This window comes from Copadichromis virginalis, linkage group LG19, assembly GCF_057382275.1.
Source record: "Copadichromis virginalis isolate Kocher_CV1m ecotype Utaka linkage group LG19, C_Virginalis_male_GT1.1, whole genome shotgun sequence".
In the NCBI taxonomy this organism is placed as follows: domain Eukaryota; kingdom Metazoa; phylum Chordata; class Actinopteri; order Cichliformes; family Cichlidae; genus Copadichromis; species Copadichromis virginalis.
The window spans coordinates 16,072,158-16,099,373 of record NC_140636.1 but is presented as its reverse complement, the minus strand read 5'-3'; the positions used below and the strand labels follow the sequence as shown (position 1 = coordinate 16,099,373).

Genomic DNA, 27,216 nt, shown 5'->3' with positions numbered 1-27,216 from the left:
ATTCATCTCCTCTGGTGGAGTGTGCGAGGCCTGGCAGCCGATCGGTGCCAGAACTCCAGAGGCAGCGCTTATCTCCTCTCATAGATCATGCCTTTGTGCTGAACTGATTCTGTGCTAAGGAATGCCAGGTGAGGCTTTAGTGTCCCAGTACGGCCCTCTTACTGCAGCAGCACCACCCCCCTTTTAAAAAAAACACAAAAAACAAAAATCCCTTCGGCTTCCCCAGTCCCTCAGGCTTCCAGAGCCAGGCAGGCCTGTGGACGGCCCCCCTCTGGCACTGAGAATCACACTGGGCTAATTCACTTGGCGTCGGGTAACAGACATCTGTCACTCAGGATACCCCCGGGGACTTTCAGACAAGGCCCGATATTGGGGTGGGGGGGCCAAGCTATGTGATGCACTGTGAAATGCATACAGACACACACATACTTGCACACACCCTACACTGTGAGCGGTGCAGCACGATGACAGACCAAAAGCCCTTTGTGAGTAATAGTCATCCACACAGAGTCTGAAAACAAGTTTAGAAATTATGCATACATCCTCAATCCAAATAAAACCTCCTTGGGAGAGGTTTCTATAGCAACTGCCAGAGGGGCAGTGTGGTTCTGGTGAGGCGGTGGCGCACACGCTGTCCGAGTAGGAGCGGGACGTTAAGGGAGATCAGGTTTCCCCCTCCAGGGGCCATCCCAACTCTGCCCCCCCAATCTCACCCTCCCACCCCTCCCTCGACTCTGTGCTGCTGGTATTCACATGCTAATTCATCTCCACTGGTAATTACACTCTCTTTAAACCAACTGACAACTACAGCTGGAGTCAGGCCCTTAACGGCACACAGTTGGATGGATGGGTGTAGGGATGAGAGCAGTGTGTGAGTGTATGCACTTGTATACATTTGTTGATGGGGCTTTTATTTTGGTTCTTCTCGTCCGCCATAAAACGGTAGTGATAGATGATGACACATTATCTGTTCTCTTACCCAAAACAGCCCCGCAACCTCCCGTGTTGCTCCAGGCTGTGAAACAGCCTAGGCCTAATAGTTGTATGTAAATCAGGTAGCTCATAAAGATCAGTGTCTGCACTCAGCTGTGTACTTTGGCTAACATGGAAAGCACACCACATGTTCCAGTGAATCCACTCCAATGTGGTGGCTTGTCATGTTGGAAATTTAATCTCAGTGATGTTTTATTTACATCTAATTGAAATATTTCAAAATCGTTGCTAATAAACTTAGCAGTCTGAGCTCTCTGAGTAACCACTGCCTCATCTTTTAAAAGTGTCACACTCATCTGAGGAGCTGTACCTGTGTGAGAGAGGAAGTAAAGCAGAAGCCTTGAGGAAAAAAGGATACAAGCTCTGGTAGAGAGTCAGCCGGGACTTGACAGCTCTGCTGGCATTGATACAGGTAGCCCGTACTAAACTTGGCAGCAGCATTCCAGTGACGATAGCGCCATTAAACAGAGGGCCAAAGAAGGGAACCTGAGGAAGTCAAGAAAGAAACAAAGAAATTAGACAAGTCGATAATAAAACTCAAATTTTAGTGCGGATCCTGTTTTTGCATGTGCAAGTACTTAAGAGACACATTTTTTGTTTAAAAACAAAACAAAAAACCCTCCATCTGTTTAGGGGAAGGGTTCAAGTTGAAATTGGATTTTGCCTAACTCTGCATGACAACCACACATATCTTATGCGAATCAATGTTAGGTAAATGAAATTAAAATGACAATCAATACTATACAATGCCCTCATATTGAGCTATTTAATACAAAGGGGCAGAATGAATTTCAAGAATAGCGTGTGTGTGTGTGTGTACGCGTCTGTTCATGCATATTGGAAGGGGGCCCTTAATCACTGAAGCTCAATAGTCACTGACCTGGAAGTTGACGTGAACGTCAAAGTCTTTCCAAAGGCCCTGCTGTCCTCAACTTGGCACTCGACCAGCCAAATTAAACAACAAAATGATGTATAACACCAGTGATACAGAATAATTAGCTAAATCGTGTGATGGAAACCTGAAGTTATACTATAAATACTCCAGTATCAGACATCTGAGTAGATGGTTTTACATGTTTTTTAATTTAGAGGAACTCTCCGATAAAAATGTTTATTTTTTCACGATTGGCCTCGGCACTGCAGCGGCAGCTCTTCTTCTGACCTTCACCCAATGAAAAAGGCTTTCTGTGGCAGAAACTCTTTTTTTAAATTATGATCTTTAACAACTGTAGTTTTTCAGCTTCATTCCAATTCCTCTTTGTGCAGCTCCCCGACAGAAAAACTGAAATAAAAGCTTCCTGCACAAAGGGTTAGTGTTTTCAGAGGTTATCTGGAATAGGCCCTCCATGAACATGAGTGGGCCTGGAGTAGCACTGAGGAAAACATATGGATGGAAGTCGACTAGTGTATGACTCATGAATGATAAAAGCAGTTTTGTGGGTTTTCTTAACAGCAATTGAGAGTTCCAGGAAAACTATTTAAATTTCTTTTTGATAATGTGCTCTCAGCAGTGAATAAAGTTTTGCATCTAGTGAACTGCTGTGTTGAATTTTGACATTTAACAAAGTCAAAACGTGGAGCTTTCAGTGACGAGGATGGCCTCGCTAGTTTTCTGTTTACACAGACAAAACCAGAACTCCATTAGAGCAATGACTATGATGCAAACAGAGACGGCAATAAATTGGCACTATGATCATTCACACTAAAAAACAATGAAAGAAACAAATACAGTCTGAATGAATTTCCCCTCCTCCTATGACTGTTATAAAAAACAATGGAAGAATAAGAACATAACGTGTTTCTTCAAGTTAGGCTTAAACTACAACATCATTTTACATGATCCATTTCCCGATTATCTCTCTCAAGATAACTTACTGGAAAGAAAAGAAAAATACTGCTTTACAAATTTTGCACTATGCACTTTTATAATGTGTGGATATATCTGAACATCTGAATCCAGTCATCCTGGACAAAGTAATTTCACGGTCCTCCAGGAGGCCACACATCGAGTGCAGCACTATGGAGTAACCAAGATGAAAGCAAGCCAACAAAGGCCAGTAACCATCTCTGAAAGCACATACCCACAGTGTGGGTAATAATGCATCGCTGGAGGAAAGACCTGAGAGCCTTCAGACAGAAACCACAACAAGGGAAAGAAGGTATGAAATTCAGAGCAAAGTCTGAACACAACAGAAGGACGAGGGTCTGCATTATCTAATGAACACAGACAGGAAATTAATGCAGTGCCATGCTGTATGCTGACTTGTTACAGCAGGTAACAGGTAGAATTAACCTGCTACCACTTTGTTTAGGTGCCCTTAAGACATGACAGTAAACCTGCATGCTTAAAAAGTAAAACCTCCCGTAAATGATCATTACACCTAAAGAGCTAAAACATCTGCAGTGGTCTATAACCTAAATATTCCACTCGGCACTGCCATTTACCTGTGGTTTCTTCATGATCTGGATGAAATACATGTGTTTCTTCATTGGGTAGATGACTATCAGCACATCTCCAAAGTCAGTTGGGATGATGCCGCGCCGGTAGTCCCTGGTGTGCTCGGACCACACTATGTGCACCTCATCGTTTCCCAGGTGACGCAGCTGCCAAACAAACAAAATTAGTCTAATCAACAGCTTAGTGAGCGAATATAATTTTCACTGCTTTGGGGAACTAGACAGGAACACAAATTTGGATGGATTAGGGCTTCTAACTGGGTTTTATCCGCTCTGCACTTAAAACCCACACTGCCTCCAGGAGATCGAGGAGCGGACTGAGGTTAAAAATCTTTTTAGAAGAGGATGACTGACAATATTATTTTCTAGTGCATCTTGGGAGCAACTGTTTCTGGAGCAGGTGATCGCAAAATTTGTTTGAAAACAATGGTCTAAATCGTAGCCTGGCTCTGGTTTAGTCTCCTATTATAGCTTTTTCATTACAAATTCAAATAGCAAACATAAAATGGACAAAATTGAGCATTTTAAAACCAAATAATTTAAATCCAATTAACCTACCCCATCAGAGGTTAAATTGCTTCCCATTTCCACTCTGTTCACAACCACAAATGAAACTGGGCAGGACAAGAAGATTTGCTTAAATGACAGGAAATTGACTGATGCTAGTTTAAAAAAAAAAAGAAGAAAAAAGGTAAACAGCTTTCCCCTTTTCAAAGTAAAATAGATGGGAGTAGCAACATTACATTCTCTGATGACAAGTGTAGATCATTTATTAGCTGGTGGTCCAGTGATGTCGAATCAAGCAGTCCTTCCATTTTCCAGAGTATCATAGACACTGAAAAGTGAGTCTCTACTCAGAAGAAAACATCTGCCAATGTACTGTTGGCCTAATGAGCCATTAAGAAACATGCCCTCGCCACCAAAAATGCAATTAGCACATTCTATTATAAGCCCTTAATTATGGTAATACGCTAATCTTAAACAAATCCACGGCATGCTGATTACTGGAGCTCGCCAGTTCAGTCTGTCTGTCCAAGGATCAGCAGGTACCAGCCAGGTCAGTCACTGGGACAATTTCAGAGAAAATGTTGAATATGCATTTGCTGCAGACAATCAGCAGTGGGATGTTAATTTGGGTTAAGATAGTAGCATTTGGATTAGCTGAATGACAAGTTTAATGAGGATGCTTATGCTCTAGTCAATCATCTTCTGCACCAACCCATTTATCCCCTTGTTAATCACATCCAAATGTTTGAGACTTCTTTAATAAAATGTGATTCAAGTCAAAGGCTCTTGTCCAATTAGCCCACCTTGACCTTCCACCCAACCAGTGGGGTTCACATACATGGAAACTGCCACCCAAAGGATCCAGAAGACAAGAGCATCCTAATGAAAACAACCTGCAGCAACCTAGTTAAGATGTAGCGCCCGAGGGTAACTGGGACGGCTAAGGCACCCGTCCATCTCCCTCACTTTCACACACATCCACATCGTCTACATGGCCTGACCCCAACCCTGCAGGTCATTTCTATAAATGCATTACTGAAGCCAGCTGCTGCTGCTGCTACAGCCTGCAGTGCCTTAAAACCCACAATTGGATTGAGGAATTCATGGTTTTCCGTCTTTTCTTTTAGGTTTAGCTTTTCCCCCCCCTTCCATCAGCTTCAAACAGGCAATCTACTCAGCGAGAGCTACCCCATCCGTCTCTCCCCTACAGTATGCCTCTATGGTTACAGCAAGTAAAGTGGGTGACTGCTGGACTAAAAGTGTTATTTTTAAATTGACAGAGTAACATCGTACTTAGACACAGACAAAGCCTGTTTCTCATTCCAATTTTTTCATACCACTTTCTCTTCTCTTTACCTTCCCATCGTTTTCTGAAACATCGGCGCAAGCGGCCCAGCCTGCAAATTTCTCTTGGACCTGTAGCTGGTGTGGAGATCTGTGCGAGGTGAGCACGAGCAATTACAGAAGTTCCCGGCGAAACTGAATGAGAGCGGAGTGGCAGCACACTCTGCTTTGGGCACGGGCACCCCTCCAGCGCCACACTCTGGACAAACCGAGACAAAATCTTTCCTCAGACTAATTTCCGTGGCCACTAAACACAGTTCCAGGATGGGTTTGGAATGAGTAGGCGATTATTTGTGAAATGGAGAGGGGGATGTCTGTTGAGGGCTGGAGTGTGGCTGGATATGAGGAGAGCCTGATGAATTTCCCTCCTCAGCAGGGTACTGTATGAGAAGATTGGCAGCACGGGCAGGGGCCTTGCGGCTCATTTCTTTCTGCTAACTGCTACTGCTGCACTACAGCTCAGAATCCCACTGCAGAACCAAATCGATCGCTCCTGTGGCGGCAGCAGGAATTGGATAAAAGGATCCTGCCGGCATCCGGCCGGCGCCTGCCCTAGCAGGGAGAGCTAATGGCTGAATCCAGGCCCTGGTCACAGCACACAGGGAGGGGGGCAGGGGCTAGCAGAATCATAGTCATTACCACAGCAGCACATGCCCTCTCTTCACTCACGCGCCTGCGATTCTCTACTCCTCAGGCCTTCCTGGCCAGGGTCACTAATCAATGCCCACACTCTGGAGTCACACCTCCTGATCACAGCTTAACACAGAGCTGAAGGCTGCAACAACATACTGCTCTGGGCAGGCATGGCTGTGTAGCCATTTCACTGCAGTACATTCTTCTTTTTCTAATGCACTTAGAACTTAAGGTGTGCAAGTAATTCAATACAGACAATCCAGATGTGCGAATAGTCAATACGAGCTTTTTTTTAACCTTTTTGGTGAGGCAGTCATCAGAATCAGATGGCATACGCGTTGAGACGTGGAAAATAACTTCCACAGTGGAGGTAGCATAATAAGGAGCCGTTAGACCTGTGCTGCCATTCCTCTGGAGCCCGCCCATAAAGCCACAGTGCGTGGCTAGGTCCACCTGAAATGTACAAGCAAAAGTTACTCTTTTCTGAGTGAGGCTGTACAACTTTGTGCAAATATGAATGCAAAGATTTGATTTAAAGTCGTGGTTTGCACCTCCCATCCCAGTCCAGATACAAAGTCTTCATAGTCCTGGCTTCCTGTGCTGTTAGACAAAATGGAGCACTTGTCTTCTTGGCCTTCTCCAATGTAGAACACAGCAATCTTGTGCGTCTCTCGGCTACAGAACAACAACAAAAAATAAAAAGCAGCCAGCATTAAAAGAACAACAGCTACACTAACCAGTTTAACAGTTGTAACACAACTTGAAAAGCCTTTAACTACTTGAGCTACTCTGGATGAAATGCTTGGATTACACCTCACCTTGAACTGCTGAATAAAAATCTCAAGCACAGAGGGGGAAAAAAATGTTTATCTCCAAAAACCCGTCTGCTATCTATCCATCAGCTTTAACATCATGTTAAAAAAAAAAAAAAAGAAGAAGAAGAATGGCAGCAAAGCCCCCCCATCCTACTTTCCCTGTTGCCATGGCAGTACATTGTGCTGGAGTGCATTTAGGAGACTTTGCATGATTGCGCACAGGTTGTTATTGTCCAACCAGGTCTACCGTCTGGGAGAAAACGGTCCACTTCTGAGGGCATTATTTTATAACCTCCTGTCATTAGCAATGTGTAGAGCACTAATTGATCGGACTACGAGAGTCCAGTAAGAACGATGAGAACAGGACGGAGAGAGTGATGGAGGGAGACTTCCAGGGTTGTGCTCAGCAGGAGTTGGCACAGATTAGCAAATTCATGGAGGAGTAAGGGAGCACTGCAGTCTTGAAAAACTGGAGGGCTCGCAGGACATGCAAAGAGTTAATTCCACTCATTCAGAAACATGTTTATGGGCGATCAGGAAAACACAATACATTACAGACAACACTGCTTATCATGACGTGCTAAATCATCACAAGATGATACAAAACTCCCAAGTGAACTTTACCACTGCCTGGAGTCCAAGTTCTTCAGTTCCCGTAAGAGTTTAGAGTTTTTCTTCAGCAAATGGAAGCTTTTCCTGTTGAACAACAACAAGTCTTGATTAGATTAGACATGAGGATTTTAATCTGAAACTAAAACTGCCATCAGCGGCTTAAATCATCACAAAGAAAATAAGTGTTAAACCAAAGTTGTGTTTTGCAGATCTGATGACCAAGGACCAAAAAAAACAGGCACAGGTGCAAGCCACAATCTCCTCTTGTAGTGTGCATGTTACACCATCACCATTAAGAGGTGTAAGCTTTTAATTTACGGGGCAGAACAGCAAAGATGAGGCTCTGCAAGCTAGACCTTAGTGAAAACAGCTGGGCACTCTTATCCTGTGGAGAGGAGATTAAGACACTGCGGACTCCAATGTGCCTTTAAATTCATCCTCTCTCTCTTTGAGTAACAAGCCAACAGCTGAGTTACTTTGAAGATGAAGAAAGTGACTTTGTGTCAGACTTAACAAGAGGATGTGTCTTGTTCTTTCTCTCTGATTGCCTGCATTTAATGTGTGTTTGTTTTTAGACTAGTGACCAATAAGTAACAGACCCCTGTCTGACTTCTCTTAAAACCCCACTTTCCTCTATTTGTTTCTTTCAGTAAAGAGCAGGCTATTTGCAGTCTGTCTGTAATACCTGCGATCCCAAGAGTTCATCCCAAGATCATTAAGCAGCAGCCGGCAGAAGTAAAAAGGAGCTTTTGGTTCCTGGTGGGACGGTTCGCTCTGGCAGTCAGCCCGAAAGCTTACATCAGCCTCCCACCTCCTCACTTGCTCCTCCTCCTGCTGAGTCTGACGATGAATGGCTTCCAGGATGGCGTTCTCTTGCTCTAGGTTCATTCCGTGTGGTGATGCGGCCGGCTGGTTAAGCTTAAGTCGTGGCTGGGGAAGACATTCTGGGCTGCTGTGTCCGAGGTCCTCCAAAAGCTTATCGAGAACATCAAACTCATCCTCCTCGCAAGAGTTTGAGAGGCAATCGGAGCCTGAGCAATGACGCTTGTGCGGTCCTGCTACTGGGGAGGGGGGCGGGTTGCTGCTGTGGCTGACTGCAGTGGCTGCAGAAAGGGAAGGGTCAACTGGTTTAAAGGCTCCCACATCAAAGTCTTCATGTGCGGTGCAGTAGAGGATGGCACCATCCCACGAGTACTTGCCCGAGATGTCCCGGACAATGACGCGTACTTGGGAGGAAGTGTGCAGGGACTCTCCAACGGTGGGAGTCTCGGCAGGGATTTGCAGGTAGGACACCAGCGTGCTGTCGTTGAAGACAAAAAGCTGCAGGTTGGGGCTTTTGAAGACCTCGGAGGACAGCTCGGACGACTCCACGTATGGGTTGTCATGATTTTCGCTCACGAGGCTGTGGAGGAGAGCGGGGCCGCCGCTCAGGGGATGATGGCCCAAATGGTTCACAAGGTGTGTCATGACCATCCGTGCCGTCAGCGGGATCAGCTCCATGTTTCGGCGACGCTTTTCTGGTGGGAGAAAAAGGATGGGAGGATGAAAAAAAAAAATACAAGCAAGCAAGTGTAACACATGATCAATAGTAAAAATGACCAATGGGTTTAGAATACAGCTGCACTCAGGGCTGTCTTTTATAATATGTTCAATGTAGACTTTAACAATATTTAAAAAGCTCCACATTTGTGTGTCGACATGTTACACTCTTTATTAGCTCCTTTTACACAAACCCAAATCTGATTCATGATTACTAATAGGGCTACTTTATTCATTTCTCACAATAGCTTAGCTAGCACACCTCTAAGTAGGTAGCATCTAATCATAAGAGACAACTTTGAAAAGCCCATTGAGTCTTCTTACAATGGACAACCATTGAGACTGGCCAAGTGCTAATGAGAACCACCATCTTTGCAGACTTCTGAATAGAATTGTACTTTGCAGATTGCATTTATGTAAATGTACAGGTTTTTACTCCTAAGTGAAAGGCATGCCGTGCTTTATTCTGCAGGGATGTGGGAAAAACAAGAAGATGCACTCTTGCATTGTGACAGTGCTATCAATACCATCATCCCCCATCAAAGTGGAGAAAGCTCTTTAGAAAGCAGGCCAAGCTGCATTAGAGATGCACTGGCCCTTTGATGTGACTTGATCAATATGAGGTGAGGGCATGAATATAACTAGGCCGGCACTCTTTGGTTTGCCCTTTTGATAGTGTTTTGTTATTTCAACCAAGACTCTGTGCAGCTGTGCAGCTGTGCACCAGAAAAAAAAAAAAGAATTGAACAAAAGCAGAGGTGTGATGAAATTTTCAAGACAAAAGCTTCTGTTTGAATTTCTTACATTGTTTCAGGAGACATTCACATTGTGTATTTGGACTTTGAGGACTTTTTAGAAGTTGAGGACGCGAGAGAGAAAGAGAAATATGTTGCCTAATGGAATCACAAGGTCACAAAAAAGATTTTTTTTTTTTTAATCTAAACCCCATAATGGGTCTTCTCTTAGGGCTGAGTACTAATGTGAACATTCCATTCCCTGTGATGGTTGATTTCCTTTTTATACTTTTAATAAGATATTGACATTTAATGGAGAGGCTCTAAATGGATGGCCTACTTAGAGTTTGCTTTTACCTGTAACCTGTTTTGGATGATTTTTTTGTGGGGGTGGGAGGGTGGGGGCAGACAGGGTAGAGAGTTTGGCTCCATATTCTGGGAGCTATAATGTAGGAACTATAAAATATAGAGCTGGCAGCAGTATCCAAAACATTACGATGCAGCAGCTGGCATCAAGTACTAACTGGCTTTTAACCCTCCTATGTAAACCTATGTACATACTAACACATACTATATAACAATTAACACTTAACCTTTTTATGCAGTGCGATCTTTCTCAAAACAGATTCAGATTTAGGAAATGACATTTTCCTGCCCTTACCCTCAGCCACAGTGAGTAGGTTGCCTAAGTCCATGGTGGGTGTCTGTGACGGGGTTGGCTCGCAACGCTTAACCTGACCCAGCATGAGGTCATAGTCACTGGACAAGTCAGACAGGGTGAGCAGATAGTGGCTCTGCTGGGTGTGCAGGTTGGACCCAGCCACACAGCAGTGCAGCACCTGAGGAACGAGAGCGGAAGAGCAAAAATGTAGTGATTATTTGGCATGCATGGGTTGTTTTGCTACAGTACTTAGTAGAGACACCCCAAACACCCCGCAATACCATAATATTACTACATTTAACTCACAACATTACTGGAATCACCTTTTTCAAACTGCAAATTATGTCCTCAAAGTCAAACTTCAGTCATACCTCTTTAATCAGATAAGATAAGAGACTGCAGTCGGCAACTACATGCCAACAGTTTTATATTTCTTAGAATTCAGCAATTAACTGCAACAGATTGCTGAAAATCAAATTTATTGCCATCTACGTAGACAGAAGTTCTCATTTAACATAAATTGATATTTAACTATTACATTTGTGCTCAGCAACCTTCCTGCTCCAGTGTGATGGCTGCACTTACAGCCACACAGTGGTAATACCCACCATGTTAGTGCAGAGGCTTATAAGTAACATTGCATTCACATTTCTTTCTTTAAATATAGGAATTTATTTACAGGACAATAAATAACTGGTTTTGGTTTAGAATTCATTCACATATCCACATAACACTGCATTCTAAAATAAGTGCGCACATTTTAGTTTACACTGTTATGTATGATTAAATTTTTGTTTTCTGAGTTACCTTAGTTGCAGCTGTTCCAGTCCCTTGATTAAGGAGCCAAGAGGTGGAAAAGGGGCGGAGCGAGCTTTAAAGGAAGACTACAAATTGGTTCATGCCATAACTCGGGACCATGGGGGGGAATTGGAGTTCATTATGTTTGGTTTAGTTAGGTTTTGTGTGTTTTACCCCTTCTCCTGTTTTTGTGGGCTGATCAGCCACTATTTAAGTTTCCCCTTTGTCTCATTAAGTTAGGTCAGTTTGAGTTATCAGTTGTGTTGTCAACTTTGAGTAGAGTTTTGTTATTTTGACCTCTTTTATGGGCCCAAGATTTTGATTCTTTTTGCATGAGTTAACCAATTATGTTTTTTGGGTTAAATAAAAAATCTTTTTTTTGGACTTTAACCTGTGCCTAAGTTTCCTTCACTGCTCGGTCCATCACATCCAGTATAACCAGATTACAGGCAGCTGGCAGTTAGTTGAGTCAAGACTCCTTAAGTTTTGCTCATTGACTCATTCATACTGATGGCAACATGTCAGCAATCTGTCTACATAAACAGTGTAGTGATTTATGGTAGTGATTGGGGTCAGTCTAAATCAGACTGCAACTGTTTGCAACAAGGTTGCCTCCTATCAGATGACTTGCGAGTGTGAGCAACACCAACCTCACTCCAGGCAACCATTTAGTCACCAAAACTTGCAATTGGTTGCTGAAAAAGGAGGTCGCTGTCCTACTTTCACTCGTGTGACTGAGCCATTAGCGTGCTTTGAATTTGGAGACAACTTGGTCAAGATAAAGCATAATTTATGGTCCTGCTAATGTGTCCATCTACACATTTGAGTTTGAAGAGGGAAATGCAACATGTGCTCCTGTGCAGTCCTCAAAGATCCTGACTGAGCACAGCTGACGAAAGTGTCTTTTTAATGTTGACAAGTGGGCTGGAATAGAGGAGAATGACAGCAGAGTTCCCGGGAATGGGAGCACAGACAGTGGCTGCAGTAGAGACTCTTGTTTTTAACACTTGGATTTACTTCAGCTCTTTGCATGTTTTAACTTTGCTCTCCTCTGCAGCTGCCTAGTGGACCATCAGCAGTACAAGTAAGAGTGGCCCACAGACCGGCTGTACCCTAAACTTTGTAAACCGCCTCCATTTGACATCAGAGCGGACTGCAGGCAGTCCCCAGACTGGAACGGACAGCGAACACTTTCCTCTGCTGGACCATAAATCCCGCTGAAGTGTGTCTAGTGTTGGACGTTTTTCAGTTGAATCAATTTAATTAAAAATTTGCTTAGCTAAGGTTATCTGAGGATGCTGGTGAATAAGACGAGCCACCTTGTTTACAGTATTCCCAGATTTTAATTCATTTTATTAAATATTGATATTCGATGTATGTTTACCCTCCCCCCCACTCACTCATAGTACTAGAAGGTTGAAGTCTGGTAAGAAAATATGCAGCAGTGTCTGTCGTGACTGTGCACGACGCAGGAGAACGTGAATGGGGAATATATGGTCTATTTACATCATAAGGCAAAAAGGGGGAGAGAGGGAGAAAAGGGAAGAAAAGAGGGTCTTTATAGCCACTAATCCATTTCTTCTGTGATGTGTGAGTGTATCGATCTACATAACAGATGGCAGAGCATCCGTTGGCAGTGCTAGATAAGGCGCACTGGGGCAGTTGATTACAGCCACTGAACAGGTTTACACTGTTTGATTTAATTAAGACTTTATCCTTGTGCTCAGCTCCCACCACAAACACGCATGCTTAGCCACATATACATATCCGAGTACACAGACAAACACACCTGTATAGTGTATAATCTGAGCAAAGGTAAGGGGGTAGAACATATGCCTAATGTATGTAGAGGAGGGCGCCTCTTATTCAGAGTGGAGCAACTTGGGTAAAGCCATGCAAAGGCTAATCCCATTCAGCGCACACACACTTGGCTGTGAGACGCTGGCCCTGCCATGTGAAACAGTATTGTGTGGGGCAATGTAGACAGTATGTGGATGATTCCATCAAGCAGACCTCTGGGTGCGTAGGGGGAGGGATTTGAGGCTTGATGCTGAAAAGATGTGAACCAAACAGCTGCTACACCAAAGCCCCAAAGAACTTCCTCTGTGGAGATGTAGAAAGGGGGGGGGGGGGGGGGGGGGGCAAACCCACGACTGTGCTTGACAACAAATTGACTGCAATTTGCATAGCAACAGTTCCTGGAAGGTAACACAGTAGTTAGAAGGGCACATGGTGCATGGAGATGTGAGCACACTATGTACACAAATAAATCAAATAATAAAACACGGATGTACCTATCTTTGCTGTCTCTCTTGCACGCACACACACACGCGGTGCAGCTGGCTGCTGAGGCAGGCACAGGGAGCAGATGGAGAAGCCTGAGCAGATCTCCAGTGAACCGACATGGTCTAGTGCAATGTTGCTTTTTACAGCTATGTGCTCGCCGTTAGTCAACCGTACCAACTTTTTTCACTTTTGTCTGCATCCCAGGAAGCATGGAAGCCATTCATTAGCTGTAAACATGGTCTCTGCTTGCATTTGATTGGTCGGCAAAGGACACATTGTTAAGTGCCCAAGTGGAGTCATTTATGACTCAAGTCGTATTTTTAAATGTGTAGCTGTGATGCTTTCAGTCATAAGAAATTTTTCTATAAACTTTTAGCAGTTTTTGCTCTGCTGTTGTGACAAAGACAGTGGAAATATGTCTTTTTTTGTACATTTATATTAATTTTCCACTTCTAATCACTACATTGCAAGACTTTCCAGCGAATCTCTGCTAACCGATGTCTGAATAAAAACGATATAATTAAATTGATTAGAATATTTTAGAAAATCTAAACAGAAAATGGAGCCAGGATGGGGGAAAAATTGTGGTCACTAAAATAGCTTGGGCGCTTGAGCGTTAAATATAAATTTGTAATTAAAGGAAAATGAGGCATGAAACAACCTGTCAGGGAACGTGGGTAGTGATGGAATAAAGGGAAGATGTTTTCTATTCTCTGCCTGGTATACAGAATAATTAGCAGCCAATGTGACAGTGGAAACATATAGATTTCAGCGTTGATATCACATTAATATCATCACACCTTGAATGAAAGCCAGAGGGACTGTGCTTTTTGTGCACTGATAGACAACCAATCATGCTTAATTGTCTTTGCTTTCATAGCAGCTGCAGTCTCTCTCATATTAAGACATATTCCATTCAAATCTCCAGGACAAGCATTTATAGCCTGAGCTTATCAAGTGGACAAAGGGTCCCGTTTGAATAATTGGACCATTTCTTATCAGGGGTGACATCCTTACAAAGATCTGCTGTTGACCGCATCTGCCCAGACAGGAGGGAATGAATAATACCTCAGTCATTTGGGCCCGAAGCTTGGCCCTCATCCTCAGGGTCAGACCATAAAATAAAGAGTTTGAGGGACAAAAACAGAGGAGCAGATCCAATACGGAATATTTTGCATGCTTGAAACAAACACTCCTGAAGTTTCCTAACAGTTGTCAGGGTTTCGTACATATGCTAAATGCCAGTCACGAGTGTAAGCTGCTGTGGACACTTCTACGCCTTTGTGCTACAATAATGTTAAATGATGCATAGTCAAAAGGTCATGGTAGAGGTGAGTCTAATTAAAGTGGCAAGCCCATGTGGCGGGGTGGGGGTGGAGATGTCAAAGCTTAAGTTGCTGTGTCTGTTTGCAAAAGCTGCGTGTGGTTCAGAAGACTATGAATATGAATCGGTAAAAGGTGGCTCTATTCCAGGCTGCCACTGATGACACCCACCCTGTAGATGTAGTCCAGCAGCGGGGCCTTGTGGGCTGTGTGGTCCTCCAGTGACGGCATGGTGATAGGCTCAAGCAGCAGACTCAAGGGAACAGCCATGCACCAGTCCAACAGGCAAAGCAGAAGCGATACCATCAACTACAGTGTGAGAAATGAGAGAGAAGTTCCTAATTTATTTCAGTCACACACTAACAAATAAAAGATATATTATTAACAAAGCAAAAAAAAAGAAAAAAAAAAAAAAAAAGAGTGGCAGCGGATAACAGGTGAGAGCATCAAAGACGCAGTGGAGAACGAGGTCGAAGAGAAAACAAATCACTTCAGTAGAAACATTCCTCTGCAAATGCACCATTCCAACATGATAGATCAAGAGCCTTTAGATCTCAGCCATTTCATGTCCCATCCTTTCCAACATGTACCTTTTTGTCCGCTTCCACCGTTGAGTGCTCTGCGCTCGGCAACAAAAAGGCTATTGTGGCCACAAAGATCTGTATTGGGACAAAACAAGGAGAAAGATAATTGGATGACACACTCCCATTCATCATCTGAGTCAGGGCTGATTGCTAAAACGGAGACGAAACCACAGGATGAGGACTGTGCACATGAGCGAGCGACAATTTGTGTAACGTTTGCATTTAAATGCTAAAAGTTATTTCAAAGGAATTTCTCTTATTGGATGTGAAACACATTTACATGGGTTACATCAATGTGTGTGTGTGTGTGTGTGTGTGTGTGTGTGTGTGTGTGTGTGTGTGTGTGTGTGTGTGTTTACTAAACTTCTGGGGACCAAAATCATGGTCCCCATACGTTTGAAGGCATTTTTACATTACCATTGGGTTATGGTTGGGTTTAGGCATTCATTTCTGATGGTTAGGGTAAGCAGCTAGAGAAAGCATTATGTCAATGGGATGTTCCCACGAGGATAGCAAACCAGACGTTTGTGTCTGTTTTACCTCAATAATTTTCTTTGGGAATGTGGGCTCCAACCTCTGGAGATGCTCCCAGTGAGAGATGAGCAGCTGAAAGACGTCACAGGCTACCTGCGCCACTGCTTTGTTCCCAAACTTTAAAAACAAAAACAAAAAACAAACAAACAAGAATTGAAAAGTGAAGAGGAACTGTACCGTCAGTTAAAAAAAACAACAACACACTAGCTAGCCACTAAATCAGATACATCTTTTCAATTGCTAAGCAAAAGCTAAAAGCAGTTTATCTCTCTATATATCTCTCTCTCTCTATATATATATATCTCTCTCTCTATATATATATCTCTCTCTCTATATATATATCTCTCTCTCTATATATATCTCTCTCTCTATATATATCTCTCTCTCTATATATATCTCTCTCTCTATATATATCTCTCTCTATCTCTAATCATCCAATCACATGTACATTGGTCCCTCGTTTATCGCGGGAGTTGCGTTCCAAAAATAACCCGCGATAGGTGAAATCGGCGAAGTAGCCAACTTTATTTTTTTAACAATTGGATGTGTTAAGGCTGTAAACCCCCCCCACTACACACTTTGTACACTTTTCCCAGACAGGCATGAACATTTTCACTTTTCTCTCTTGTTTAAACACTCAAAGTTCAAACATTCGTAGAAAAATAAGTCCAGTATTATAGAATGAAACCAAAGACACCGGCAGGTGGCATGATTCTCGTCGGCATTGTTGTGTTTGTGGGTGAGAAAACTTACAAACATACAGTGCAGCACTTCAAAGTTGCATTGCTAGCGATCAAAGATTTGACAAGCTGAACACATTCTGTACTGTACAGGAGACATGGCACGGGGTTGATTGACAATGGTCTACAGCCAATCAGGAGTCAGAACACAATGCGCTGTAAGAAAAAAAAAACAAAAAAGAAAAACCTGCAAAATTGCACCAAAAAAAAATCCCAGAAACCGCGAGGCCGCGAAAGGTGAACCGCGTTATAGCGAGGGACCACTGTAACTTGATGCATTTAGGACATGTGTGTGGACATGATCAAGAAAACCTGCTGAAGTTCAAACTGAGCATTAGAAAGGAGGAGAAAGGTGATTTAAGTAACTATGAACGTGGGGTGGTTGTTGGTGTCAGACGGGCTGGTCAGAGTGTTTCAGAAACTGTTGATCTGCTGAGATTTTCCCACAAACCATCTCTAAAGTTTACAGTGAACAGAGAAAATATAGTGAGCAGTAGTTCTCAAAGAAAATGCCTCGTCTTCCTGCCAGAAGTCAGAGTACAACGGCTGAGCTGATGGGAGTAACTGTAACTAACGTAACCACTCATTCAAACCAAGATATGCAGAAGAGCTGAATGCAGCACAACATGTCGAGCCTTGAAGCAGACGGGCTACAGCAGCAGACCACGCCAGGTGTCAGCTGAGAACATGAAACTCGGACTACAATTTGAACAGACTCAGCAAAATTGTACAATAAAAGATTGTAAAAATATTGCCCGGTCTGATGAATATCCGTTTCTTCTGCCACATTTGCATAGCTGGCTAACAATTAGAGTGGGCAACATGAAAGATCCATTATGCCTTGTATCAATAGTTCATGCTGCTGCTGGTAGTGCACAGGTGTTGGGCGATACTTTATTAGCACACTTTGGACCCCTCAGTACCAACTGACTATTGTTGTTAGCCACGCACACCCCTTTGATTTGAAATTTGGGACACAATGTGTTGCACAAACAGTTTCTGAACACAACGATGAGTTCACTCAAATGGCCTCCATAGTCACCAGATCTCAGCACACTTGAGCACCTTTGGGATGTGGTGGAGCAGGAGATTCACATCTGCAGCAGCTGTGCGATGCTATCATGTTGATATGGACCAAAATCTCTGAGGAATGCTCCCTGCACCTTGAATCTGTGCCTTGCAGAATTAAAACAGTTCTCAAGGTTAAAGAGGGCCCAACCTGGTATTAGAAAGAGTTAACTAATACAATGCCAGATGTGTGTATTCACACATGTACAAGTGTATATAAAAACGTAATTTTCCAATAGAAGCGTATAGTGGGACCCTGGTACAATGTTGAATATCTGCCATGTTTTCATTTCAAACTGAAGATAATCAATAAGTTTAGGGATAGAAAATTTATATACAATGGAGGAAGACATTTAAGATGTTTTGTTTTAATCAAGGTGGAGCTGTAGGAGCATTAAGGTGGAGCTGTAGGAGCTTTGTGGCACTGACCATTTTAAGAGGTGGATTTGATCAATTCACAAGAGGCTTATTCAACAAAATCTTACTTAAAGTGCCTCAAGTTTCCAGCAGAGTTAAATAACATGATGTGATCGAGGTATCAGAAGTAAGACAAGATTCAGTGTCAAAGGGTGTAAAATACACTGAAGACTTGTAAGAGGACAGTACCCACAGTAAGACCTCTGAAACACTTTAAGGAAAAGGGATCAGGTAGGCAGACCTGAAGGGAAAAAAAAGCCTGCTGAATAAAGAATTTAACACTTAAAAAAAAAAAAAAAAAAAGCAAAGTTAGTGGTCAGTAAACTGCTTTTCAGGAGGGGAAACAAGGCCAAATGCTTGGGCTGGGCTAAGACATACCAGCATTTCACACTTGATTACAGATGAATCCATCTCTGAAATCTACGGCAGTAACAGAAGGATACGAGAGGGAGAAAAAAAGAGTGATGGGAATATCAACTCCTCTCGAGTTGGACACCCCTCGATTCTGCAGAGACAAGCTCCACCCGCTGATTTGCATTTCTGCAGACAAGGATTCACACTCCTGTCCAAACACATCTCAGAGCTGTGCAGGAACTACTTGAAGACCAAAGAAGACTGAGAAGTGCAGACTGTCGTAGACTTTCTTCCACCCTCAATGACCTCGACTCAGCTGAACTTGTGTTTGAAGAGCGAGAAAGTCAAGCTCTCCTGTCATCACAAGAAGCTTTTTGGAACATGGTCAAATCATTCTGGTATGACATCGGCTATCAGATTTGACAAAAACATGAGGAGTCATGCTTAAAAACCCCCACAAAAACAACCATTTTTTAATGTTTATCTTCATTGGAACTTTTAATCTAACCAATAGTTCATTTTCAATCTAAACACTGTAGGGAAAGAACGTGTTTTATCATGATACTCTTTAAATTTTGCAGATACATAAACCTCAGTGGAGCCTCTCCTTACACTTAAAAAAAATGGGCCAGTTTTTTTTAAAGACACTAGAACTACAGAAGTACTTTGAATGTAATGTGTGATCTTAAGGCAGAACATTAATTATCTGCAGAATCCCTGATTTTAAGGCTTTTAAATGTCTCTTTCAGAGCTTCCAGAGAGTAACGCAGGAACAAAATCTCTTGCTGCATTTGTGTCACGTAATTTGTAAAACAGCAGCGGGACAATGCTGATTAAAGACAGTGAAAAAAAAAGAAGTTTGAGGACACACTGACTGTGCCAAAATTTGGAGTAATTTTCCTTAAATTTAGTTTTGCACTTACTGTGCAGATAATCAGCATAATTTCATTTCACTTCAAACCATGGTTCATTTTCCCCAGACTCATTGAAGGAAAGAATTGAGCTGTTGACAATTTTCTTTCAAATGTGGATTTCTTCAGTGATTTGAAATTCTTTGTGGAGAAATAGAATTTCCTATTTCTTCCAGCTGAATGCCTCTCAACATGTAACAAGGGCAGACAATGTGGGGAGTGCAGAAATGGCCAAACACAAAAAGGGGCCCTGAGAGTTCAGCACCTGCTTTTAGAAAAGAGACTCTCAGTGCCACTCTTCCCCCTAGATCCCCCACCCAGCCTATACCCTCTATTTTGGGGCTGGCTGAGTCTGTGTGTCAAGTTGTACAGGGGAGTGATTACTGCTCCATTAGAGAAGGGGGCGAGGGGATGGGTGGGGGCTTTGCTCGAGCAGGAAGCTGGGAGATGTAGCTGCTTAAATTGGCCCACATCTACTGAGAGTGAGCAGCCTGGAAATTACACCACCGCCCCAAACCCTTTTCCCATGGAAGAAAAAAAAAACTAAACCAAAAAAGCCCACAAACCCACAGCTTCTCTGCATCTCTTCACTTAGGGAGAAAAAAGGCCTGTTCCAGAATATACCCACGAGTCACATTTTATTCTCACACTTTTTGCCTGTGTTGAAAATTTTTCTGCAGTCCTTTTATGTAATCAACTGTCATTTTAGTTTGAGATAAACAATGTAAGGTTTGCACAAAAAAACAGCTTCCAACACCCATTCATTTCAGGACAGCGGGCTTATCTGTGTTCTCAGCACATGACGCAAGCATTTAAAAAAAAGCGCACCTGTAGTTTCTTGTAAATGAAACTGGAAATGCACAAGTGCAGCGTCCTCGGGTAAGAGGTTCACTCACCTTTAGTGTCACTCCCAAAACATTGATGGCATCTTTAACCTGGGGGTGGATGTTCTTTTGCATTAGCTCCTCACACACCCACAGACCCAGGCTGCACACAGCAATGCACCTGAATGGCAGCAGCAGAGAACAAAATGTGCAGATTTAAGTAGAGCAGGATCTGAATGGGATCAGATGTTTTGAGAAATAAACTACTATATAATTAAAACCATGAACATTTGGACTTTTTTTTTTGCAAACAGGCTTTAGAAGCATTGCATCAAATTTTAATGACGGGTAGCCACTGCTTCACCACCATTAGCCTCTTCAAATTCCTTATGTATACAGAAATGTACAGCTGCAAAGAGAAACTAAATGTTGGAATGAATACATGTCTGCACTGATTGGTTGTACTTTGTTTGTCTACAAAACTAAACCGCTCCAGTTTATGTCTTTATTGAACACTAATCATTCACAGTGCAGCCTGGAAAAATGAAGTGAACCTCGATGCTAATGAGTTCTCCACAAGCTACTTGAGTGAGTTTTGAGATTGGAAGTGTTGGCTGTAGAGGTGCTTCTCCAAAAGAGGAGGCTGGTAAAGTGTGGTTAGTTAGTCTGCCCCTCTTAAAAATGATTGGCTGGTGTCAACAATGCCTCAATGACAATTTAGTGGAAGAACAAAGCAGGAAAAGGCTGCGGAAGCATTTCAAAACATGTCATGATGACAACAACAACAATATGATAGAGCAGGAGGAGGAGGAGAGGCAGGTGTAATCCAAAGCTTACAAGAGCACGACAATCGTAACACAGGTGGACAAGATTGTTAAAAAATATGTATTCTGTATTTATCGAGGAGTGATCAACATAGAAACAGTATTAGAAAACAGTGACGAGCAGGTTCCCAAACCTTTTCTTGGAACGTGTGTAAAACGCGATCATATCAGACAGTGCAACAAAAGAATTACTAATCATACCTCGACCCTTCATAGTGCTCCTTCGTTGCCGTCTCCAGCAGGATGTTGACCAAGTAATTCTGAACAGAAACGACAACACCAGTTAACAGTTCTCAGTGACAATCCAAGCCATTCCTTCCTTCATCTTTATAACAATAAGACGCCATTAACTGTAACACACAGCCTTGTAGTCATGTTAAATCAGTGTGATGTTCACACTGCTGTATCTAATAACGTTTAGGATAAGTTTGTCATGATTTACACAGCAGACGACTGATTGATCCTAATTAAAACAACATCTGCTTTTATATGAAGTGTCCGTATTCCCGTCACTGCACATCATGAGCGTTTACCTTGATGTCCTCATTGCTCACATTGATGTCATCAGAGCCAGGCACACGGTGCAGTATAGGAATCTGGAGGTAGAGGTTTGGGAAACACACGAGGGAGCCCAGGATCGTCTGAGCTTCCACCCTCGGAGCCTGGAGGAAATTTTAAAAAAAGAAAACCAAACCCACGGCATCATTAATACCAGAGACAAACACATAAACAACCCGCTTCAAGCGAAAGGCGCAGAACGCATACGATGGATGAGGATTTGAGGGAGCTTGCAGATTTAATTTCATCTTTATTCATGATTCTGCTGACGGAAAAACATCGCACATGTTAGGCGCTGGACAACAAAATGATTGATTAAATGCATGATGGGTGCAGCTCTGTAGCAGGTTGTGCTGCCGCACCTGATGAGCTGCTGTTAAACTGAGGAGCGAGAACAAATCTATGCTGGGAGGTACGTGTAATGGCAAAAACAGGAAGAAGCAACACATACACACCTGATAAATGACAGTTAACATCAACTGAACCATATTCGGGTTTAAAGCTGTGCAAGTAACAGATAGCGGCCATAATATTGATCTGCTCCAGATCAGCTCTCTCTCTATCTAAAGTCCATATGCTCACTTGTACAGATGGTCTACAACATTAACTGAACATGACCAACAGTCATATTAACACTTTTCATTTAATACTTGTGTGGATTTAATGAAAAAAAGGATATTTACGTATTTCATTTAGTCCTCAAACATGAAGTCATCTATCATGATGAATAATCATAGTAAGACAAAATATCTATAATTCTAATTTCAGCCACAGTTGCTCAGTCCTACATGTAAGTGCAGTTTGTATTTTGTTTTTTTAACATTTCTGCTATTTGGTGCCTCAAATAAATTTTTTATTGCTAAAAGCATAAAAATGTCACAAAACAATATCAGCTTTTCAATGTCAAACAGCTGCAAAATATGAGAAGGATGATTTATGATGTTTTGTGAAGAATTTTATCATCTTTGTTGCAGATTTACAGTGCTACTGATTTGTGGGAAAAAAGAAAAAAAATCTGAAACCTTTTTCTAGTTCTTGACTCATAAATTCCTGTATGACTGAAATATCAAATAAAAGTTGAAAGTGTGTTTGTACCTCTGAGGAGCCAGAGGTGAGGACGCAGGCAGCAGCAGCGATGAAATCTCCAATCAGCATTGTGAAGCCCGGCAGGCCGAGGAAGAAGAATCGAGGAGAGCAGGAGCGGATGATGGTGTTCAAAACATCCTGATGATAAGCATGGACACAGATAAACTGTCATCATGTCTGCAGCAATCTCCGTTATTATATCTCTGCAGACTTTATTTAGGAACAGCCTGAATAACAGAACAAAAACAGATTTTTTTCCTTCTTTTAATTCTCCAAAATTTTTTACGATTACAGCCCGGGATTTTTGCATTTGGGGGGAGCCTCGTGTGTTGTTAGTGTGGGTGGAGTGAAGCAGTATCAGAAATATTTTGTAAATGGGCCACAGTGTGAGAGACGTGGCACCGAGAAAGCTTTTCACTTCAACAGGTAGGCTAAGCATTTTAAGCGTGCTGAGGAGAGTAAAGCACTCAACAGTGCATGTCACTAAAGGACAAAAAAAGGGGGAAAAAACAGAGTGGGAAAGACAGACAGAAGAGAGAGACAGCAGATGGATTGTTCACAGTGGATAAGAGGGAGAACAAAAGACCTCAACTTTCAAGAGTCACATGTATGTACACACACAAGCAAACCTGTAATTAAAGCCAGAGACAAGGTATTGTTTGGTTGAGGTGCAGGCGGCTCAGTGGCAGATGGGTGCTCTTTCAACACAGGCATATGCTGTATTGCAGAGGGTTCTGCACAAACTGCTCAAGTATGTACAGTATAATACTGCACTAGTGAAGGGCGTAAAAGGATGCTTGAGAATTTCCAGACTATATTTAGCTGGTAATCTTACAGCAAAGACGCTCATTTCTTCACCATTGACGGACACAGGAAATACTCTTGGGAAAAAAAAATATATAATTAGTTTAAGAATAAAAGAATGCAGCATCTAAATAAGACGGAAAGATTGCTGTCTCTCTTATCCGAGTCATGCATGCGCATATTTGCGTATGAAGGCAAGGTCCAGGCTCCAAACACCTGCCTTCTTGGCCATAAACTTGTGTAAATCGGACAGTTCAAACATCAGCCAGTTTCTAGCTGAACCGAAGGGCACCTTAACAAACAATTTCTCTCTCTCTCTCTCTCTCTCTCTCTCTCTCTCTCTCTCTCTCTCTCAATCACACACACACACAGTACCACTATCTATGCGCGACATTAATCACCCAGAGCTTTGGTAAACAGGGAATCCAGGTGAACAACAGAATAGAATAAACACAGAGAAGACTAGTAGGAAGTCAAACCAACACCAGCAACACATGTGGAAAATTGGTGGGAAGAGCTTCGGGATTGAGGGCCCATTTTACCCTCGTTTTGTTGGTAATTGACCTCTGAAGCATAATGTGTAGTGCAGTCAGAGGTAATTAGCAGGCAACAAACTGTTTCTTGATTGCCTGAAATGAGCATTTTAGAGGAAGCCACAAATGCAGAATGCAAAGTGCTTTCAATTGTACGTGCAAGTAGAGGGAACCTGATTTGAAGTGTGTATAGAAATCAGAACAGAGAAATGTGGAAAGGGAATAACCGCATGCGGCGCTGTGTTGGCAGTAGGAATAGCCCCTGCATCAACAAAAGGTGCATTAACGTAACTCTGAATAGAGCCACCTCAGGCCTTTTTATGTGGCCTCATTTTCACGAAAGCAAACGCTTTCCACCTGCTGGCCCCTGGGGTGACGGGGTTCATTCTGGCATTACATCACTCTGCACAGAATCCCAAAATTTACCAATTTAAATGTACAGTTTCGCATGGGGACATATTTCCTATTGTAATTCATTCACAAGTTGTAAGAAAGGGATAATAACCTACCTGCAGGCTGTTGTAGCCACGAGCAGTTTAATCAACAGCCGTGTCGGTGGCCTACGGGTCAACCTTCACATTTTAATCTGACACTATATAAATTATGCAGCAGCCTCCTTTTAGGGAATGACAAGATGAACAGAGTTAAAAGGAGAAGCCAGCTCTGCACAGGTGCTGAAATCTGTGTGTTTGTGCAAATGTGTTAGTGCTTTCGAGCCCTTTCTTTAACCTAAAGAATAAAAGGTGAATAGATGCATTAAAGCTTTGTGTGCACTTATTATGTTTAGCAAAATATGCTGTTGACTATTGCACTCCAGATTGCAGACCTATTAGATAGATTACTGCCATTGTGCGGTGGTCATGCTTTTGTGAGACCAGTGACCAGAGACTGACAGACTATCAGGACAATAGCCCTGACCTTGGCACTCTGTCAGTTGGAAGGAGAATCCCTCCAAGGGAAATGTCATTTTCCTCCAAGCTTAGTTGATTTTATTGGTGAGGATTTACACTGGGATTCCCCCTGCTGTCTATAAAGCATGGCTGTTTAAGGCAGACTGTGTTACTCCATTGACAGGCAGACTATACATTCAGCATTCATTTCTAAAGATATGAGAGATGCTGTTGAACAAAAAGACCAAACATCTTCAGATGTCTAATATTAAACGCACAAAGAAAAAAAACATTAAAAAAAATAAGTCCTATAATTGGAGCCTCCAGAAAAAGCTTATAAATAAAGAAGCTTAATGTTTTAGGTGCATTGGGGGGGTGGGGTGAAGGCAGAGAGGAAGGAGGAGGAGAGTAAGAGCCACTTTCTTATGTTAAGCAGGCGTGCGGCTGTCCTCTATTGTGTGGCGTGAGGACTCTTTTCTCTGGCCAATTTGAGCATGCTTCAGTGGCCAGCCTGGCTCTGGCCCCCCAACGCATTATACAGAGCCACAACAAAAGCTTGAGAATGCTGCCTGCTCTCTCAGAGTGCCCCCCTCATTGCTCTACTCTGCACTACGTTCCCCAGGCTCCCCTCCCACTCCTTCACACACACACACTCGCATACACAGAGGCAAGCGGGCCAGTCTACTCCGGGCCCCCGGCCGACGTGTCAGTCTAACGGAGCGCGACAGACGTCAGTCCTTAATTAATCACGTATACGCGGCAGGGGCTCAAAACATTATTTAACGACATGGAAAACATTCTAATAAGCTTGTCACACAGCCAAAGCGCAACAGAAACCCGGCGAGGAGGGCATATATAAATCTACAGTCCTTTATATACACACACACACACACACACACACAGTAGCATGCAAAACATCTCTTACACACATTTTCATCTTCATGTTTTTATTTAGAGGAACTCCATTCATAACCACTCAGCTTTGTGCAGAAGCAATGGAGCAATGCCAGACCTGAATACTAGGAAGGGTGTGGCTGAAGGAGGTGGAAGATGCCAAAACACAGTAATGTTCCTCCTCACCTTCTTTTTTTAAATAAAACAAGGGTCACAATCATAAACCTATATAAACTGTGTCCTCACTCCTGCCAAGAAACCCTTGAACCTAACTCATCACTCCAAACACATGACTAGTACTGACACGAGTACAAAGATTGCAGCAAATACAACCAGTTGAATACGACAAAAATCACACATTAAAAAAAGTAAATGGCAAACTGACAAAAACAAACAGCCTTAATTGCTTTTCAGTTTTTAATCAGGGCTGATGCACATTGATTTGACCAATGCGCCATCTACTGGAGGAAAAAGGAACAACCGGCAGCTTTTGTGCAGGAGCCTTACCGGGTCATCGCTCATGAAGCCCTTGTGCATGATGTGGTAAAGGTGCACCAGGAAATCACTGTTGGGGAGCACATCCTGGTGCCTGGTCATCATCTCACAGATCAGCTTGAAGGCCTGCAGTTTGCCAGCCTTGTACTCTGCAGGCAGCATGGTGCCCTAAAGAGGGGAGGAGTGCCATTATCAGGAGCTGGAGACACTTCTATTCTATTAAGCTGCAGCAGAGGCTTGAGAAGCTGATGTCCCCCACCCATTTAAAAAAAAAAAAAAAAAAAAAAAAAAAAAAAAAAAATCCAACACCAACCACTAAATTTTCCCTCATACAGACATAACACATATTGAGACAACATTCTTCCTTTTATTGGTTTGCATAAACAGTTTGATTAGATAATACTAATATGTTTGTTGCCGCCAAGGCTAACCATTCAGCTGCATTGATTACTTTTTGCTGCTCCTGGAAATGTAATGATATTGCCTTCTGAGCATTATAAGATCCTCCCAGATTCCCCCCCCCCCCAAATAGCACCAATTGAGAAATTCACTCTAAATGTTTTAATATTTACTTTTAATGACATGACAGTGGATCCGGCAATCAGATCTATAAATCATTTTTAGGTTTTAGTATTTCATCCATAGCTTGTGTGCACACTAACATATAAAAAGCGTTTTGAACATCTGCTGTGTCTTTGCATTGTTCATACCCTGAAAAGCCAGGACGCAAGCATTCGAAGAGGTGGGATGAAGGCAGGTTGGGGCGGAGAAGACTGGTTGTCCACACTAATCCCAAGATTGTCCCGAATCTGTAAGCAAACATTTCACTTCATTGAATAACACATCATATCTAATGCTTGGTTCAAACTCTCTGCTTTAGGAAGTACAGAATACAATGTCTGATTTAAAATGTCATATTTTTTTATAGAAATTTTATCTGTCTTTGACATAAAGAGGATTTAAAAGCATCACTTTGATGTAGGCTTTTTTTTTTATGC

The 27,216-nt window shown here is 42.6% G+C and overlaps 1 protein-coding gene across 3 annotated transcripts in view; it reads right to left on the bottom strand.

Moving 5' to 3' along the window:
* ralgapa2 (Ral GTPase activating protein catalytic subunit alpha 2) overlaps positions 1-27,216 on the bottom strand; it is a 97,010-nt gene that overhangs the window by 24,853 nt on the left and 44,941 nt on the right. For all 3 annotated transcript variants that reach the window (XM_085442356.1, XM_085442357.1, XM_085442358.1), the window contains 16 exons: positions 26,929-27,027; positions 26,231-26,386; positions 22,612-22,740; positions 21,492-21,620; positions 21,160-21,218; positions 20,207-20,315; positions 15,827-15,937; positions 15,293-15,361; positions 14,874-15,011; positions 10,296-10,473; positions 8,047-8,878; positions 7,374-7,445; positions 6,486-6,609; positions 6,232-6,387; positions 3,439-3,597; positions 1,352-1,479 (listed from right to left, as the gene is read on the bottom strand). In XM_085442356.1, coding sequence (XP_085298482.1) covers positions 1,352-1,479; positions 3,439-3,597; positions 6,232-6,387; positions 6,486-6,609; positions 7,374-7,445; positions 8,047-8,878; positions 10,296-10,473; positions 14,874-15,011; positions 15,293-15,361; positions 15,827-15,937; positions 20,207-20,315; positions 21,160-21,218; positions 21,492-21,620; positions 22,612-22,740; positions 26,231-26,386; positions 26,929-27,027 — 2,648 coding nt within the window. The remainder of the gene's footprint in view (positions 1-1,351; positions 1,480-3,438; positions 3,598-6,231; positions 6,388-6,485; positions 6,610-7,373; positions 7,446-8,046; positions 8,879-10,295; positions 10,474-14,873; positions 15,012-15,292; positions 15,362-15,826; positions 15,938-20,206; positions 20,316-21,159; positions 21,219-21,491; positions 21,621-22,611; positions 22,741-26,230; positions 26,387-26,928; positions 27,028-27,216) is intronic.